At 18.3% G+C, this 20,005-nt stretch overlaps 5 protein-coding genes across 5 annotated transcripts; 3 read left to right on the top strand and 2 right to left on the bottom strand.

The window, feature by feature from the left end:
• Positions 1–4,222: 4,222 nt before the first annotated feature.
• Positions 4,223–6,091, top strand: PRSY57_1225500 (hypothetical protein; the record flags this gene model as incomplete). Its single annotated transcript, XM_012908676.2, has 1 exon — positions 4,223–6,091. The coding sequence occupies one exon, from the start codon at positions 4,223–4,225 to the stop codon at positions 6,089–6,091; it is 1,869 nt and encodes a 622-aa protein (XP_012764130.2).
• Positions 6,092–6,663: 572 nt separating this feature from the next.
• PRSY57_1225400 (haloacid dehalogenase-like hydrolase, putative) lies at positions 6,664–7,413 on the bottom strand (the record flags this gene model as incomplete). The annotated part of the gene is made up of 1 exon (XM_012908675.1): positions 6,664–7,413. One exon carries the CDS (start codon positions 7,411–7,413, stop codon positions 6,664–6,666), a length of 750 nt encoding a protein of 249 aa, XP_012764129.1.
• A 2,095-nt stretch (positions 7,414–9,508) lies between these two features.
• PRSY57_1225300 (hypothetical protein) lies at positions 9,509–12,669 on the top strand (the record flags this gene model as incomplete). Its single annotated transcript, XM_012908674.2, has 2 exons — positions 9,509–12,076; positions 12,382–12,669. The coding sequence occupies 2 exons, from the start codon at positions 9,509–9,511 to the stop codon at positions 12,667–12,669; spliced, it is 2,856 nt and encodes a 951-aa protein (XP_012764128.2).
• Positions 12,670–13,590: 921 nt separating this feature from the next.
• On the top strand, positions 13,591–15,693 carry PRSY57_1225200 (hypothetical protein; the record flags this gene model as incomplete). Its single annotated transcript, XM_012908673.2, has 1 exon — positions 13,591–15,693. The coding sequence occupies one exon, from the start codon at positions 13,591–13,593 to the stop codon at positions 15,691–15,693; it is 2,103 nt and encodes a 700-aa protein (XP_012764127.2).
• A 408-nt stretch (positions 15,694–16,101) lies between these two features.
• On the bottom strand, positions 16,102–19,893 carry PRSY57_1225100 (ubiquitin-activating enzyme E1, putative; the record flags this gene model as incomplete). The annotated part of the gene is made up of 3 exons (XM_012908672.2): positions 16,102–16,373; positions 16,489–19,615; positions 19,870–19,893. The coding sequence occupies 3 exons, from the start codon at positions 19,891–19,893 to the stop codon at positions 16,102–16,104; spliced, it is 3,423 nt and encodes a 1,140-aa protein (XP_012764126.2).
• Positions 19,894–20,005: the final 112 nt, after the last annotated feature.

Below are 20,005 nucleotides of genomic sequence, written 5' to 3'. Positions count from 1 at the left end.
ATATATATATATGTATATATTTATATTTATGTTATTTTTTTAAAATATCAAACTAGATCTTGAAATTTTTTTAACAAAATAAAAATTTTATGCAAACGTATAAAATATAAATTTTTTTTTTTTTTAATGTGCTTAAAAAAATATTATTACGTCAAATAAATATACATATAAAAATATATATATATATATATATATATATATATATATATATGAATATATTATATATTTAATTATTTATATTTTTAAAACAATATAAGCATATTATTCAATCATTTTTTTTTTTTTTCCCTTTATTTTTATATGCACATTTATTCACATAATTTACATTTTTGGTACTTATATAAAAGTACATTTAAAGATATTGTAGGACACTTGACGCATAAAAAAAAAAATAATAAAAAGCATTCATATAAAAAAATATATTAATATATAGGTAATATGTATGTGACGATTATATATATATATGTATATATATATATATATATATTAATAAACTTATTAAATCAGTATGTCATATAAATATATATATATATTATATATTATTCAATATAATGATAATATAATGTATTATTTAAAAAAAAAAAATTGAAAATTATAAGTGTTGGCTCTTATAAATAATAATATCATAAAAATATGTAATATATATATATATATATATATATATATATTTATATAATATAAAATAGGTAAATATTTTATTTTTTTTAAAATAAGCAAAATGAATATTTTATATGTATATATTTTAATATATCATATTTTTGATATTTACTATATAACATATATATTATATATATATATATATATATATATAATGTATATGATATAAATATTAAATTTTTTTTTTCGAATTTACCCTTCTTTTTTTTCACATAAATGAAATATGTCAAAGTACATTCCAATTTAAATAATATATAAATATATATATAATTATTTTTACATATAAAAAAATGGTATATATATTTACATATTATATATAATATATATGTTTTGTATTATTTTAATAACAATAATATATGATTATATATTATACTTAATAATTTCACTTATATAAACATTTTGTTTATATAAAAATAATAAAAAATATATAATATTATATATATATATATATATTATATAAATTGACCAAAAGTGTTTTTTTTTTATTTTTTTTATATATTTTCTTTATATATATATAGTTATATTATTTATACGCTATATTAAACTTTTGTAAATATATAAAAAAAATTAAAAATATATTTGTTGTTATTAATATAATATAAATAAAAAATATGATGTAGCTCCTCCTTCTTCCATTTTGTTTTATTATTATATATTTTTTTTTTTAATAATAAAATTATCTCTACATTATAAAATATGTTATTATTGTTATAAAGAAAAAAAAAAAAAAAATAATAAAAAAAAAAAATATATATATAAAATAATATATTATATATATAAATATATTTAATTTTTATATATAATAAAAATAAAATCAAGCGATTTATTTGGTTCTCTTTTTTTTTATTATTTTATATTATAAGTACTTATATAAATATAAAACATAATAAATAATATAAAAAAACATTTCATGTTATTTTATATATATTTTTTTATATTAAAGGTTTTAAAATATATTGTCGTTCATTTTATAAAAATATATTTTTATATAATATATAATATAATATATATATATATATATTTATTTATTTATTAATATATTATATAATATGTTTATAATAATATTATAAAAATAAATATCTTTTATAATTTAAAACAAAAAAGATATATTTTAGAAATTTATTAAAAATTATATTTTTTCTTTAGAGAGAAAAAGAAAAAGGTGTTTTTATATTTCTTCATTTTTTTTTTTAATAAGAGAAAAATAATCGTCTTTTTATCATACTATGCAGAAATAAAAAATAACAAAAATAAAAATCATATATATATTATATATATATATTATTTATTTATATATATATATATATATATTTATATGTACAAATTAATATTTTATAATATTATTATAATAATATTATGGAATTGCATAAATGATTGATTTAATTTATGTGATAATTATTCCTTCTTTCTACAAATTTATTTTTATAAAAATAATATAAAAATAATATTATGTTTATTCATTCCATTTTTATATATAATAGTATTAACAGATAAAAATGAGTTTTTTATATTATATTTTTTTTTTTTTTTGTTATTTATATTATAATTTTTCTTATATGAATTATAATTTTTTTTTATAAAAAATATTACATTTTAAAAAAGAACTGTTTTATTTTGTAAATATATAAATATAAAATTATATACATATGATATATATTTATAAACAATATAATTATATATATATATATATATTAAAAAAAAAAACATATATATTATATTAATTTGTTCATTAAAAATATTTATTATAATAAAAAAAGAAGACACAAATTATAAAATAAAACCTCTTCTATAAAATGTTTATAATAATATAATAACATATATATATATATATATATATATATATATATATATATATATATATAATATAATAATGAATAAAAAATCATTCCTTAATATAAAAAATAGGTATAATATTTTTATATATATTTATTTATATTTGATTTTTATTGATAAATATAACATTATAAATTATTGAATAAAACATCATATATACAAAATATATTTTATTACTTTTAAGAAGTAACAAAATTTACAATTGTGGTAAAAATAATTTCATACATGTGTTTATTATGCCATTAATCATAAAAAAAAAGAAAAAAAAGAAAAAAAAGAAAGAAAAAAAAAGAAATTATGGTTCTTCCTCCTTATTTAGTTGTTCCTACATAATTTTATAACATGATTAAATGGTTTTTAATTTAATGTTTTAATAACATCATTATAAACCTTACATATATTATATATATATATATATATATATATATATATATATTTATATTTAATAATTTTAATTTTTACTCTTGGAGCAAAAAGATATAAACACATAATTTTTTCATTCTGATTAATATTACTTGTGTATATTTATTATTATTCTACAAGTTTAAAAAATTATATATTTCAAGCCCATAAATATTGTTAAAATGTATATAATAATATATATATGTATTAAAAAAATAAAAGAATAGTTCGTATTTAATATCATAGGTACTACATATATATATATATATATATCATTTTAAATTATAAAAAAACAAATAATGATACTAGGAGAAATATAATATCATTAATAATATATATATCATTTATTTTTTTCTGCATTGTCTTTTGCTTTGCTTTGTTTTGTTTTGTTTTGTTTTTTTTTTGGGGGGGGGTCTTATAATTCACATTTCAAGTTCATATATATATTATTGGCCCTTTTTGTTTAATTCAATGATAAATAAAAAAAAAAAAATTATTTTTATAAGTTCTACAGATATAATTTTATAATGATTTATAAGACTTTAATTTTTTTTTTTCTTTATTCGAAGGGGGAGGGGGATTCCAATATTATATAGATAAAATCAAAAAATATATTTTATATATCATTATAAATAAATAAAGAAAATATTATCTTTATATATATTTGTTTGTTCGTATCATAGGACATCTCTTCATCTTTTCTTTCTTACTTTTTTATATCTGAAAATTAAAAAAGAAAAACAAAAAAAAATGATCAAGATATGAATATAATACTTTTTCATACAGTTTGTTTCTGTAAATATATCCCCTCAACGTTAAAAATAAATAAATGAATAAATATAAATATAAATATAAATATAAATATAAATATATATATATATATATATATATATATATATATTATGTATATGTGTATGCATCGCATGTATACATGTATGCTTATATATATGAATACTTTTATGTATTATTTATTTTATTTTTGCCATGTATCGTTTTTAAAATATATACAAGTTTTTTAAATTGTACAGGATAGCAACAAAAATAAAATAAAAAAATAAAAAAATAAAAAAATATTAAAATAATAATAATATATAATATGTAATATATATATATATATATATATTTATTTATTTTAATTTTTTATTCCTGTGTTTATGTATATAATAACGTCCATATGTTAAAATACACATTATATATATAATATATATATATATATATATATATATATATATATTCATTATTTTTCCTTATCTATGATGAGCTGTATATTTTCTCAAAGAATATTTTAAAAACGAAACAGTAAAATAGAAAAAAAAAAAAAAAAAAAAAAATGAATGAAAAGATAGGAGTTGGTAAAACGTGGGCTCAGGACGTTCTGCTTTATAATATAAAAAGTCTTGAAAGAGAAGAAAAAGATTTTTCTCTTTTGTATATTACCTATTTATTAAATACGATATATAATAAATATAAGAGTATACAACCAGTGTATATTTATTTTATATGTTCTCAAAAAAAAGAAAAGGATATGTGCATTGATAATAATAAAAATTACAAAACAAATGTTCATAAGAATCATAACCAAAACAGTTTAGTATATTATACCCCTAGTTCAATTATGGAACAATATTTTCCAGATATATTTCAGAATGTTTATTTTTTATGTGCTCACTATACTATATTAAATAAAGAAATAAATGAAAAAGATCATATAGATTACATAAAATATAATAAAGAAAAGCAAAAGTATGATGAAAAAAAAGAAACGTTTTATTTTATCTTTACATTTTTTATGGAACCTCATTTTATATGGGAAGAATTAAATATTCCAATTTTTCATGAGAAAGGATATGTAGAATGTATTTTTGATTCTGTTAATAATCTTATAAAATTAAAGACTATATTTAATCCTTTACATGACCTCAGACAAAATACATATGATAAAACGTTAATACAATACATTTTTAATATGAATAAAAAGAGGAACAAAAAAAAAAAATTTAATTGTAATAATGATAATCAAATTAACCATGATACAAATTATTATAATGAACATAATAATGTGTTAACGGCAGGTATCAGAGGTAATATAAAACAAAATAATAATATATACAATAATAATGATAATAATGATCACAATAATAATGACATTATGAGCGATCTTTTGAAGGATATTATGAATGGATATCACCTTACCTATAGTAATATAAAAAAAAAAGGAAACCATATAAATACATACCATAATGATGAGCATATAGAATATCCAAGCATATTTTCATCATTAAATAATATGAATAATAATAATAATGGTGATAATGATAATGATAATGATGATAATAATGATGATAATAATAATAATAATAATAATAATAATAATAATAATAATAATAATAATAATGATAATAATAATGATAATGATAATGATTTATACTGTTATAATTATCATATAAAAAAGGAAGAAATAAATGACCATGTCCCAAGAGTACAACTCTTACCATTTTTTATTTCATCAAATTATTTATATAAGAATAATAAAATTTGTAAAACTCGTGTCATAAGCTTTAATGAAAAGGATATTTATTTTAAAAATGACGAGAGTCAAAATATTCCAAAGGCCATGGTTTTATATATTAGAAATAAATTATCTAATAAATTAAAAAATATAGAAAAGGATGTTATAAAAAAGGAGAAAGAACATGTTAAACGAATACTTATAAAAAATAAAAGAAAAAAAATTAAAAAAAATTCAAAGCATGAAAGTTTTAAACCGACAAAGGATTTATATAAAATACATAATGATCCTATAAATCAAAAAAAAAAAAAAGCGAATATTAATCAATATATTATCAACAAAAATAATAATAATAATAATAATAAAAATATTGTACCTAATATTCAACATAATAATATTATGAACGTTCTTAATTTTATACAAAATAATCTTCAAGATAATCTACAAGATGTAAAATTACAAAAACTATTATTAAAATATTACAAAAATTATATTAAATGTGATTATAAAGAAAATATATATATAAGTAATAATGATTTTATCAATACATTATCATTAATTCAACATAATTATAAATTCATCTGTAAAGATAATAGCCAATTACATAATACATTAATAGACCCATGGCAAATAGGAATAGGAGAAAATAATTTAAGACTAATGAAAAAATTGTTTTCACAAAGAATATAAAAAATAAAAAAAAAATAAAAATATATAAAAAAAAAGCCATTATATAAACAAACAAATATATAAATAAATAAATAAATTAATATTTATATATATTTATTTTTTAACCATTTAATTTATTATAATTTTATTTTTGTTATTGAAGTTGATATTTGTATATACATTATTGTATATATTATATGTGTAGATTCGAATGTGTATAAATATATGTTCATGCATATATGCATTTATCATTTTAAATGTAATATTATGTGTAAAAATTATACATCTTTAATTATGTGTATATTTTCAATAAAGACGAAATTTTTCAAGATGAAAAAAAAAAAATAAATAATAAATGAAATAAAATGAAATAATTAAATAATTAAATACATTAACACACACACAAATATATACATACATATATATATATATATATATATATATATATATTATATTAAATTAATAGATATTTGTCCTGTGTGGGTTTGTTTTATTGGTACAATGTGATTATATATATATATTTTAAACACATACATAAATATTTGGGTATATATAATTTTGCTTGTTTTATACATATATATATTTTTTTTTAATTAAGCGCGCCTTCCAGATAAAGCTCTGTATATAATATTTGCGACAGCATTTTCGTTGTTAGTTTTGGTACTTACACATCGAGCAACCTGAAGAGCACGAGCTGTTGAATTTTTTACTGCCACCGAGAATCCTGTTGATGATAAGAGTTCCACATCATTATCATCATTACCTATGGATAGTATACTATTTAAATGTATACTATAAAATTGTGCATATAATTGTGTTGTATGTACTTTTGCTGTGTTTATTGGTGATAAGACAATTTTATTTTTTGATGATGGTATATATATTTTATAATGTGGTTGTAATTCATAAAAAAGTACTTTGAATAAATCACTATATATATCTTGATCTGGATATAATTTATCATAAATTTCTATGGATACAATATCTCCTATATTGAAAATATCTTTAATTTTATTAATAAGTATAGGTTTATAATTAGTATCAATAATTTTAACATATTTGATATCAGATATAATACCTTTACTTTCGGGAGTATAAATATATTCTTCAATTAATTTAATATCATCATTTATTACATATGCTGAATCAACTGTTAAAAATACAGCATTTCTTAATATATTATATGAACCTAAAGAAAATAAAATTAATTCTAAATCTTTATAAGAAAATTTCCTGTAAACATAATCATAACCTTTCATATGAATATACGCACCATGGGAATATACACCATCTAATTTATCTATTTTATATTTTTCAATTTGTTCATTTGTAAACATATTCATTGCATAAGAATGTAATCTTCCACTAGCTAAAATAATTTCTATCCCAACGTTTTTACAAACCTCAATAGCTTTTAAATTCTCATCACTTATTTTCCCTTCATCATCGGCTAAAGTTCCATCTATATCTATAGCTATTAACTTTATATTATTTTTATAAAATAAGTCCTGTACACATGAATCGTTATATTTGTGTTTTAACAACTCTCGGTACTTTCTATGTATGTACAAGTTTCCAAATGGGCTATTTCTGGGTTGCAAAAAAAAAAAAGCGAATTCTCGATTAAGGCATTGTTCTTGCTCATAAGGATAATAGACGAAAGGATTATAAGGAAGGAAGAAACTTTGTTTATGTATTTCATCATGTTAAAAAAAAAAAATAAAATAAAAAATAATAAAATAAATAAGATAAAAAATAAAACAATAAAAGAATAAAAGAATAAATTATGTTATTTTTATATTATGATTTCTATACAAAAGAAGAAAAAAAAAATTATAATAAAATGAAAAACAAAAAATTAATAATATAAAAATAAAAAAAATATATTTAATTTTTTTTTTTTTTTTTTTTTAATTATAAAATGAAATAATAATAATATTTATTTATTAATATTATAATTATTTTATTTTATTTATTTTATTTTATTTTATTTTATTTTTTTTATTTTATTTTATTTTATTTTGTTTATTTTGTTTATTTTTTTTATTTTGTTTATTTTTTTTTTTTATTTTCATTTTAATGTAGCATACACTGCAATATTATTTTCGATACACATAAACGTACATTAATTATTTTAAAAGCATACATTTTCTTCTTTCATCAAAATGATGAGTGTATATTCTATTTTTTTGTATTTTTTTTATTTTCCACAATGGTCATAATTTCAACGCGCTAAAAGTATAGCTCCTTACATTTTTTAATAAAATGCATGCGTAAATATAGGAAGTTTTATTTTATCCGAAAAGTTTAAAAAGATACCAAAAAAAAATTAAGGAAATTATTATATTATATTTTATTGTATTATAATTTTTTGTTTTTTATTTTTTATAATATTGTGGTATACACACCTTACAAAAAGGTACCTACATGCATAACATATTATAAATTTTTCTTATATATATATAAATATATATATATATATATATATATATCTTATTTTATAAAATATTACAGCACACGGCTACATTTAATGACATAATCTTATCGTTAACATAATATGACATATGTCGATAGGATAATATAATTGATTATTTTTAAATTCGCTAAACGTGCCTATCTTAATTAGAAAAAATATTAAAAAGAGAAGTTATTATATATATATAAATACATATATATATATATATATATATATATATATATATATATTTATTATGCGTGATGTTTTATAGGACTATACGTAAGATAGCAAAATGAACTTATTATTCTTATGTCAACCTTTTTAAACATAAAAAAAAAATATATATATATATATATATATTCATATGTATATATATTCTGAATCTCATTATTAATATATATATATATTATTATTATACTTAAAAAAACAGGCGTTTTCTTCTTCATGTCCATCATGTATTATTTATACCAAATGAAAATAATTAAAAAAAAAATAATAATATAAATATTTAGAATAAAAATGTATATATATTATGTGAAACAATTAAATGTTTTTTTTTTTTTTTTTATTTCTTATATATATATATATATATTGTTAAAACCTGTAAGGTATGTAAAAATTCTTTGGTCCTTATAACTATCTCTATCCTTCGATAAATGTGTAATAAAAAAAAAATTATAGGCTCCATGATTGATTATTAAAAGTTCTTTAAAAAAATGAAGTCATCATAAGTAATATATATATATATATATATTGTTAAAAATAAAAGAAGAAATATTTTAATATAAATATTCCGTTTGTTGAGTTTTCAATTTACAATTTCTGTCATTTGTCATAATTTAAAATAATTCATAATAATGGAAATATGTATATAGCTTTAATTTTATTTCATTTTTTTATTTTTTTATTTTTTTATTTTTTTATTTTTTTATTTTTTTATTTTATATTTTATATTTTATATTTTTTTTTGTTGTTAAAAAATGAAAGTTCTTAATTTCCCCTTTATCTTAAATAAAAGATCTTGTTTTAGTATATACAATTTTTTTATTTCATTAAGAAAGGGTGGCGAATCTACCTTGAAAAACGATATAAAACATAACTATATAAAAGAGTTATTAACATATGAGAAAGAAAAACGAAAGATGAAAAAAAAGATAACAGAGTATGATGGAAATAATATTAGTAATAAACATTTTAATGAATACATAAAAGATATGGAAGAAAAGATAAAAACTCATAATGATTTAATTAGTGATGATGAAAATAATAAAAAAGTAAAACATTTAATTAAAATGAATAAAACGGAAGGAGGAATAAGAATAAAATGTTCTACATCTTTAATATATATGTTATCATTAAAATGTAGATATATTGAAAGTATATGGTTAAATGTTTCAAAAAATAAAAAATGTAATTCTTTAAATTGTTTAAGAGATATTCTTTTAAATATTGAATGGAACAAATATATTCATTATGAAGATTTAAAATATATTCCTTTGAAAATTATATGTACACAATCTACATTATTTAATATATCAAATTTAAAAAATGAAATATATAAATATATAAATGAAGTCATTTTAATGTCTCAAGGTGATCAAAATATATCATCAAATGTCGAGATTATTAAAAATTTAAAAAATAACATAAACTCAGAATATTCATATGATCATTTACTTACTTCAAAAAAGTTTAATGATACACAAAAGGATATATATTCTGATAACCATATAATACAAGATAATAATTGTTTTACGACATCCGAAAAAATAAATATAGAAAATAATTTAAAAAACATATGGAATTTGTTATCTGTTCATATACATAATAATATATGTAATGTTGATATAAAATTCACAGGAAAATTATCTCCAAGGTTTTATCAATATGTTAATATGAAAGAATTAAAGGATATACCAAATATAGATAAATATGAAAATATTAATTTTTCATCTCTTTTTTATAAATATCCTAAAATAAATGATGAGAAAATAAAAAACATTGTTAACCAAACTATACCACATTGGTCTGTGTGTGAAGAAAAGAAAAAGATACAAATTGATTATGAAAAAGAAATAAAAATGGATAAAAATACAGATGATATTTATTATAACTATAATTATTTCTTAGATCCGTATAATAAAAAATTAGGTGTATCTAATGATAATGTTCATCGAGATATATATTCATCATTAATAAAAAAAGAAACAATACATAATAATTTATTTTCTTTAAATGATGAACAATTATTATTAAAAAAGGAAACATTTGAAAAAAATAAAAATAGACAAAATAATAATTATAATAATAATAATATAATACATTACAAGAATCCAAATGTTATAGGTGATCAGAAAGAAAATAAGATATATAATTTAGAAGCGGATTTATCAAAACATTTTAATATAACCAAACATGATATGATTAACTATTTAAATGATTTGGAACTTAGACGAATGATTTATTATAATAATAATTTTTTTTTAAGTGATGATAGTTATGATTCTTCAAGTTGTATATATTCTTTAATTATAAAAAAATGTTTACACAATAAAAAAAATATAAATATTATATGGGATCCATTTTGTAGTACTGGAAATTTAATATTCGAATTAGTATCTTATCTACTAAATATTCCATTATATAATCAAGACGAAATAGTACCCTTTATGAATTTAAAAATATATAATCATCACGAATTTCTTAATATATATAATTATAACATGAATCATCTAATTAATAATTATTCAAATATACATATAATAGGTAGCGACAATAGAGATATGATGATTTTACAGTGTAAAAAATATTTGATTAGATATGCCTTATATTATAAAAAGATATTAAAATATATTAAAGATAAAAAGAAAAATGAAATAACTACTCAAAAAGATATAGATATACCTTTTAATACAAAGAATTATACTAACCTTGTGGATTATACTCCTTCAAATTATATAAAGAAAAACTCTTTCTTAAAAAATGTCTTAAAGGAAGACTTAGAAACATATGATGATGTAGATAATAGTATTGATGATATGAATAGCCTTTTTTATGAAACGTCCCCCTGGAATTTTTCCACAGACATGGATGAGTTGCGTAAAGTGAAGGAAGAAAGTATAAAAAATAAAAATGGTGTGGAAAGTATAAAAAATAAAAATAGTGTGGAAAGTATAAAAAATAAAAATAGTGTGGAAAGTATAAAAAATAAAAATAGTGTGGAAAGTATAAAAAATAAAAATAGTGTGGAAAGTATAAAAAATAAAAATAGTGTGGAAAGTATAAAAAATAATAATATTTTAAATAGTAGTAACCATAGTACAATTTTAAAAAATACAGAAAAAAACGTTAATACACCAGATCAATGTAATGATAAAATTAAAGCCCCTGATATGGATATAATATCTATATCAACAGAGGAAGATAAAAAGTATAATATAAATTTACCTTTTGATGTTTCTTTTCACAAGGCTCATTTTTTTAATCTCTCCCCCTTTATAAAAAATGCAATAATTATAACAAAGATACCTCACTTTAATTTCTGCAAGGTAGACTACACAACAAGATAATAATATATAAATATGAAAACGAACAATTAAATATATATATATAATGATATTTACGTAGTAAATATGATAATATTATATATTAATATATTAATATATTAATATATTTTTCATTATTTTTATTATTTTCATTATTTTTATTATTTTCATTATTTTCATTATTTTTATTATTTTCATTATTTTTATTATTTTCATTATTTTTATTATTTTCATTATTTTTATTATTTTTATTATTTTCATTATTTTTATTATTTTCATTATTTTTATTATTTTTATTATTTTTTTAGGAACTGGGTGTTAACAAGAAAACGTTCATGTTATATGAACAATTCGATCAAATGCTGTGCTCGAAAAATGATTGGGAAGGCGTTTATGTGTTGATAAGAAATAAAACATTTTTGAATAAATCAAAATTAGAGTGGAATAAAGTATTATCAATAAAAGATTCTAAAGGCAGATTTTTAACCTTACTCTCATGGACTGGGAGGAAAAAAAATTTATATTCCTTGAACAATGAATATGATAAATTGAAGGAACTTGAAAAGTTTAGTGAGAAATTAAAGTTTGACATATAAATATTATAAAATGATAAAGAAGAATCTAATATTACTTAAAATTATAAAACAGTTTTATTATTTTATTTGTTTCATTCAATATGTATATATATATATATATATATATATATATATATATATATATATATATATATATGTATAATATTTTTAATATGTTCATCTCTTATTTTTTTTAAGGTTCCTTTTGTTATGTGCATACAAATAAAACATATTTTTCTTACATTTCATATTATACATTAAAAATAAACCTTTTTCTCATAATTAAATAGTATACATATTTTAATAATCACATACATAGATACATATATATATATATGTATGTATGTATGTATCTATTTATTTATTAATATTTAATTAATTTTTTTAAATAATCCTTTTATGAAACACTAATAAAGTCACATAATAATCACACCATAAATAAATAAATAAATAAATAAATAAATATATATATATATATATATATATATACATACATATATTTTTACACAATATGAAAGAAAATGAACTTTTTGTATACTTTTTATGTGAGAGAATATCATGTTTTGAAAAATGAGGTAATCATCTTTTAAACTGACAAGTGAATAGAAGAAATATATATTTTTTGAATTTAACCAAAAAAAAAAACAAAAAAAAAAAAAAAAAAGAAGAAAATAATACGAAATGTAAATTATAAATATTAGTTTTTAAGTATATAAAATATAAATCCATACATACATATATATATATATATATATTTTATATATACATAATATCACGCAAGAATTGTCAGACCCAATATAGGATAGAAGGTAAATAAATATATAAGGTACATATAAATGCTTTATTTTATTTGTATTATATTTTTATTTTTTTGTTTTATTTTTTTGTTTTTTATTCATATCTGATTGGTTTTAACATTTCAATGATATAATAAAAAAAAAGATGATAATAAAAAAGAGAAAGAAAAAAAATTCGAGAAACACATATTTCATATATATACTGTTCATCCTGTGCGTAATTCAAATAAAAATATTATTATCAAAAGAAGTTTCTTATGGCAATTTACAGAATTTAAAATTTCAAGCTAATGATAAAGTAAAATCCCGGTGTATGTTAAAAAAGTTACATGTTCATAATAGTAAGTATGCATTTTTTTTTCATAACGTCAAAAGAAATAAAAAAAAGAACGTGTGTAAACTATACTTTGTGAATAATAATTATAATAATAATTATAATTATAATTATAATCATAATCATAATAATGCAATGCGCATAAAAACGAATCGAAGGAAACGTAAGACGATTAATAAAAATATTGAAGAAAATAATTGTATATATAATTTATTTGGAAAAAAAAATATTATAAAAGACGATGTAACAGAAGTTATTAATAACTCGAATAAATCAGTTAACAACATGGATAATAATTATAGTAGTAGTCATAATAATAATGATATTATAAAAAAAAGTTCTGAATTAATTAAACACTTAAACTTTAAGTTTGACGAAGAATGTAACGATATTATAATAAGAATAGGGAATTTTCTAGAAGTGTCACCACATTTATTATTTAAAGATGTTTGTGTGAATTTAAATAAATTATTTACAAATTTATATACAAACGATAATGCAAATATTCCTTTTGGTAGTACAGAACATACATTAAATGTAAATGAGGATGTTATTAAACTTAATAAATTTAAAATATATTGTGTACTAGGTTTAAAAGTATTAAGAACATTTTTAATAAAATATCTAAGAAGTATTAAATTATGTATTCCTGTTGAAGTAAGAAAAAGATATATATATGATTTTTTAAAAGTAGAATATATATCTAAAGCTTATCAAGAAAAATATAATTTAATCGATTATAAAATATTTTCAAATATATCTGAAAAATTAAAAGCAAAGTTAATATATATGTATTTATCCTTAAATCCAAGAGATGTACCAAATGTTTTAATAAAAATTTTCAAGGCTGCAAATTATAATGATGAAAAAGAATTATTATATAATTATATAAAAAGTTGTAAATTTACTTCTAGAGGTGGAAAAAGATTTGCTAGAATAATCAATAAAGAATATATCACATTATACGATAAAGAAAAATTAATTAAGAAACATTCTTGTGAACATGATATATTATGGATGAGATTTTTTTCTTTACTTAAAGAACATAATAACGAAATTATAAATAAAACAAAAATATTAAGACAAACATATCGTCTTGTATTTAGTAAAATTAATTTTTTTGATGAAAAAATTGTTAACCTATTTAAAAAAAGAGGATTTGAAATATTTGATGAAAATATAAGTAAAAATTTAAATATAAATAAATATATAAAACTTTCAACAAATCATGATAATATACAAAACGATAACGATTTCACTACAAAAGATAAATTAATAATTGGGCATTATAGAAAATTGTCTATATTAAATTATATTCATAACTTGAAAAATTTTATTCTTGATTATATTCAAAAGAAACAAAGCTTACATCATAATTTTTATTTATTAAAAAAAAATATTAACCTTCCAAAGAATATATACTATGATGATACAATATCGAAAAATACAAATTTATATCATTTTACAAACATAAACAAAAATGAACATCAAGAGAGTGTAGTAAATAATACAGAACAAAATTTAACAAATCTTGATAATCATAATAAGGATAAAGAAAATGTAAATAAAATTAACGATAATAAAAATAATAATAATAATAACTATGAACATGACAATAATATTAATCATTCTAATGTAATTACTACACCTAATAGCATTCAACCAGAAAAAACACAACATCATAAAATTGAACAGTCGAATAATATTTCTGTTAAGAAAAATGAGACAAATAAATTATCACAAACAAATATAAACTTATATTGTGATAATATTATAAATAATACTATAGACACTATTTTAGATATCATGATGCAAAATTCAGGATTCAAAAATGTCAAAACGGTGATGGGTATATATACTTCCTTGTTAAACAATAAGGATTTAAAATTAATTGACTTTAAAAATAAATTCTAACCAAATGAAAATAAATGAAAATAAATGAACATATATATATATATATATATAAATATATATAAATATATTTATATATTTATTTATTCTCTCTTTTTTTCGTGCAACATTTATTATATATATATATATATATATATTTTTTTTTTTTTTTTTGTTTATATTAAATTAATAAAATTCGCTGTTTCACATACAAGAACAAATAGTTATGTAAAAAATTAAAAAATAAAATACATTCATAAGTATACAGAATATATACACTAGTTCATATAAACATCAAAATGAATCAACAATGATTCATCATTTATATAATAAAAAAATATGTACATAAATAAATAAATATATATAAATATAAATATACATACATACATATATATATATATATATATATATATATATATATTTGTGCACTCATCATTTGTATATAAATTGAATTGATGGTATTAAGACATCTACGAGGTCTTGGTCACTACAGCTAGCTTCAACAATGATATAATTCTTATCTTCCAATAAATCATGTTTTGATATTTGTTTATATAATTCATGTATGGGTTTATTTAATCTTTCCTTGTTGTGTGCAGGCAAATAACAGTTATATAAACATGCATTTCCAACAGATATCAAATTTACATCAATCGAATATTTCTCGTTAATGTGATCGATTAAATCTTTAATGGTACCATTTTCTAAAAAAAAAAAATAAAAAAATTTAAATATGTACACATACAATTATATACACACAATTATACGTATAAAATAAATATATATATATATATTATATACACATCTCTATAATCTTACTTATCGATATGACTATCTTGTCCCATGAACTAAAACCATTAGGGATGGCCTTAACCGGACCCTTCATTAATTCGTCATATTCCTTATCCATCATTCTTAAAGGAGGCATAGGCTCCGAAAAAAGGAATAAAGGTAGAGCAGAATTTATGAACGCATTTTTGAAATAGGATAAGACATCATGTTTTTGTTTTTTCCTTTGTTCATCTGATAATTTAACATATGCTTGTATATTATCATAATAGTTTACATATTTCAATAATTCAATACCTACCAATCCAGTAATAATAGATGTAGTTGTAGCAAGTGCAGGTATAATTTTTCCTGCAACTATTTTTGCCTTCAATTTATCACATGTATTAATTTTATAATTGATGGCTCTTAAATTTGCAAATGCATATATAAAATTAACATGTAAATTGGTTTGTTCGTCTTTATCAAATTCAATAGGATTTATTTTAATATTATTTGTTGGTATGTTTAATAATTCTTTACAGAAATCATCAATAATTTTTTCTTCTTCGGCAAAGGATATGGAAATATTATTTAAATTCTTTTCGTCCATATTAATTTTGACTTTTTTAGGTTCAAAAGGTTTTACTTCTATTTTCTTAGCAACATTAATAATATAATTAATATCAAAACGTGGAGGTATATTATATACTTGAGCAAGAAGGTTAGATGTACTTAATAAAAATTCTTGTATCATTTCATTATTTACATCAAAAACTATTGGTTGTGGTGGTTTCTTTTGTCCAACCCAAAAATATTCACCACTTGATAATTTATAATCTAATGGAAATGAATATAAGAGTTGATTAATTTGATTGATAAAATTATTATGAAATAATTCTACAGATTTCTTTATACAGAAATCAAAATTACATTCAGATGAAATTTCTTTTAAAGAATTTATAACATTTTGTAAATTTTCTAATAAGGATGCATTATTCCCTTCTTCTTGTATTTTATTAATATATTCTTCTTTATCATTTAAAAATTGTTTAATACTTAAGGGAGTATTATAAAATAACCCTTGAAATATATCTCTAGCATATTCAATCGTGTGTACAATATCATAAGGGAAATGTTTTAAAGTACAAAGGGGAATGGAATCTTCAGGAGGATCATAACTATCATTATATGATTGTGTTAGATAAGGTATAATAACTTGAACATTCCCTTTCGTACCTAATGTTCCTGATTCAAATAATGGTTTACTATACCAAACACATTTATTATCAACATATTGTCTAGCTTGAATATTATCTAAAGCATTTACTATAATATTTTGCTTAGTCCAAAACGCTTCATTAAATATATGCTCATTTTCAGCACCAACCTTAGTTTCTAAGGATTGGACATGCATATTATTATTTTTTTTTTTAATAATTTCAGATGAAACTAATGATTTGGATTTACCAACATGTTCTCTTCTAAACAAAAATTGTCGATTTAAATTAGACACTTCTATATTATCATTATCGGTAATAGTTAGTTTACCACAACAAGCCAAATTATTATCTATATTATTTTGATTCAAATTAGTATTTTCTTCAGAATTTCTTGTACACATATCTAGTAAAGAAAATAATTTTGCGTATTCACATCCTAAAGCACCTGAACCTACTAAAAAGACATTTAAATCATTTAATTTTTTTTGAAAAGATTTTCCAAAAACAGTTATAATATTATCATTCTTACAATTCATTTTTTTAATTTCATTGATATCTACTTTTTCATTTAAAGAAATACATTCAAAAAAGTCCAAATATAATAATTGATATATAGGCATATATTTTCCTGTAAATTTTATAACTTCTTGAGCTAATAAACCACCAAAAAATGACGCTATGGGTGCAATATGAGATTTAGAATATCTACATACATTATAAACAACATCTTTCTTTAATTCTTCAACAGCATACGATTTCTTTTCTTCTTTATCTTTATTATTTAATGTAACAGCATAATTATAAATTTTTTCTAATGCATCTTCATCTGAATTTTCAGGTAGCCCTTTTTCATTTTGTAATTCATACCATTTTAAAGCTTGTATAGAATAATGTAAATGATTACTCATATCAAATTTAGCATAATCTGATATGATAAAAGAATTAGGTAGAGGAACATTTTCATATATGATATTATTACAAGTATCTAAAAAATGATTATCATTTTGATTATGTTTCTGTTCATTATTAGATATATTTTCATTATTTAGTGGATTTACACATATATATTCATATGGATAAAAATTTAATTTCAAATGTTTTTTAACTTGTGTACATATTCCACCTTTTATATAATCACTATATGTACTTGTATCACCAATTTCAAAAGTATATTTTTTTAAATTTTTTATTTTATATATTTTATTATTAATTTCTGTCATTCCTTCTACATTACTAAATTGTACATAATCACCTTCTTCAAATGGTGAAGTTTTATCAAAATCGAATGAAACTTTTCCTTCTAATTCTTTACTAATCTTACTAACATTACAACTTTTAACTTGCTCTCCATTAGAATCATAACATATAAATTCTTTATTAAAATCAACAAAAATATAACCACATAATCCATATATATTGCAACTTAAAAAAGCTATTCTTTTTTTATCTATACCTCTTATCATATTATTATATTTTATTAAATCTTGTTTATTTATATCACAACATATGACTACATCAAAATTTTCTAGCCATTTTTTTTCTATTGTTCCTTTATAATTATATATATGTACATAATTATTTAATTCTTGTAATTCTTTTAATACAGCATCACTTCGACAACTCTTATCTTCAACATCTTTTTCATTAATATAAAAATTTACACCTACATCACTTATATCACATATATCATTATCATATATACAAACAGACTGTGGTCCCGATAATATCAAATTCTTTGCACACTCCAAACCAACTCCTTTCACATTTATAATTAAAATATTTAACTTAACCAATTTATTCATTAAATCAAAACCGTAAGTTCCTAATTGTCTGGAATATAAATCTGTATCAATCTTATTTTCTGTCATCTTTTCTAAACAATCAATTCTTTTCCAACTTTCACTGCTCTTATCAAACTCGATAGGTTTCACAGATTCGTCTGTTCTTTGTTTTTTCTAAAAAAGGCGTAACAAAAAAAAAAAATAAATAAATAAAATAAATAAAAAAAATAAATAATAATAAATAAACATACATACATATATATATATATATATATATATATATGTGGGAGATAAAAAAAATTAATACAAAATAACGTTTAGAATGAGGGGGAAATACATTACTGACTGCACATAGCAAGATACAAAATTTTTTATATGTATAATATTTACATACATATATTTTTTTTTTTTTCTTTTCATTGACATACCAAAGGTGGGGTTTTGTTTTGCATAATATGTTATTATTATGAATTTATTATACAATTTTTATTTATAAATATAAAGAATATATTAAAAAAAAAAATATATATATATATATATATCAAAATAGCACATAAATATATA

This window comes from Plasmodium reichenowi, chromosome 12, assembly GCF_001601855.1.
Source record: "Plasmodium reichenowi strain SY57 chromosome 12, whole genome shotgun sequence".
Taxonomy (NCBI): Eukaryota; Apicomplexa; class Aconoidasida; order Haemosporida; family Plasmodiidae; genus Plasmodium; species Plasmodium reichenowi.
The sequence above is the reverse complement of the archived record's forward strand: the minus strand, read 5'-3'. Positions and strand labels throughout refer to the sequence as shown.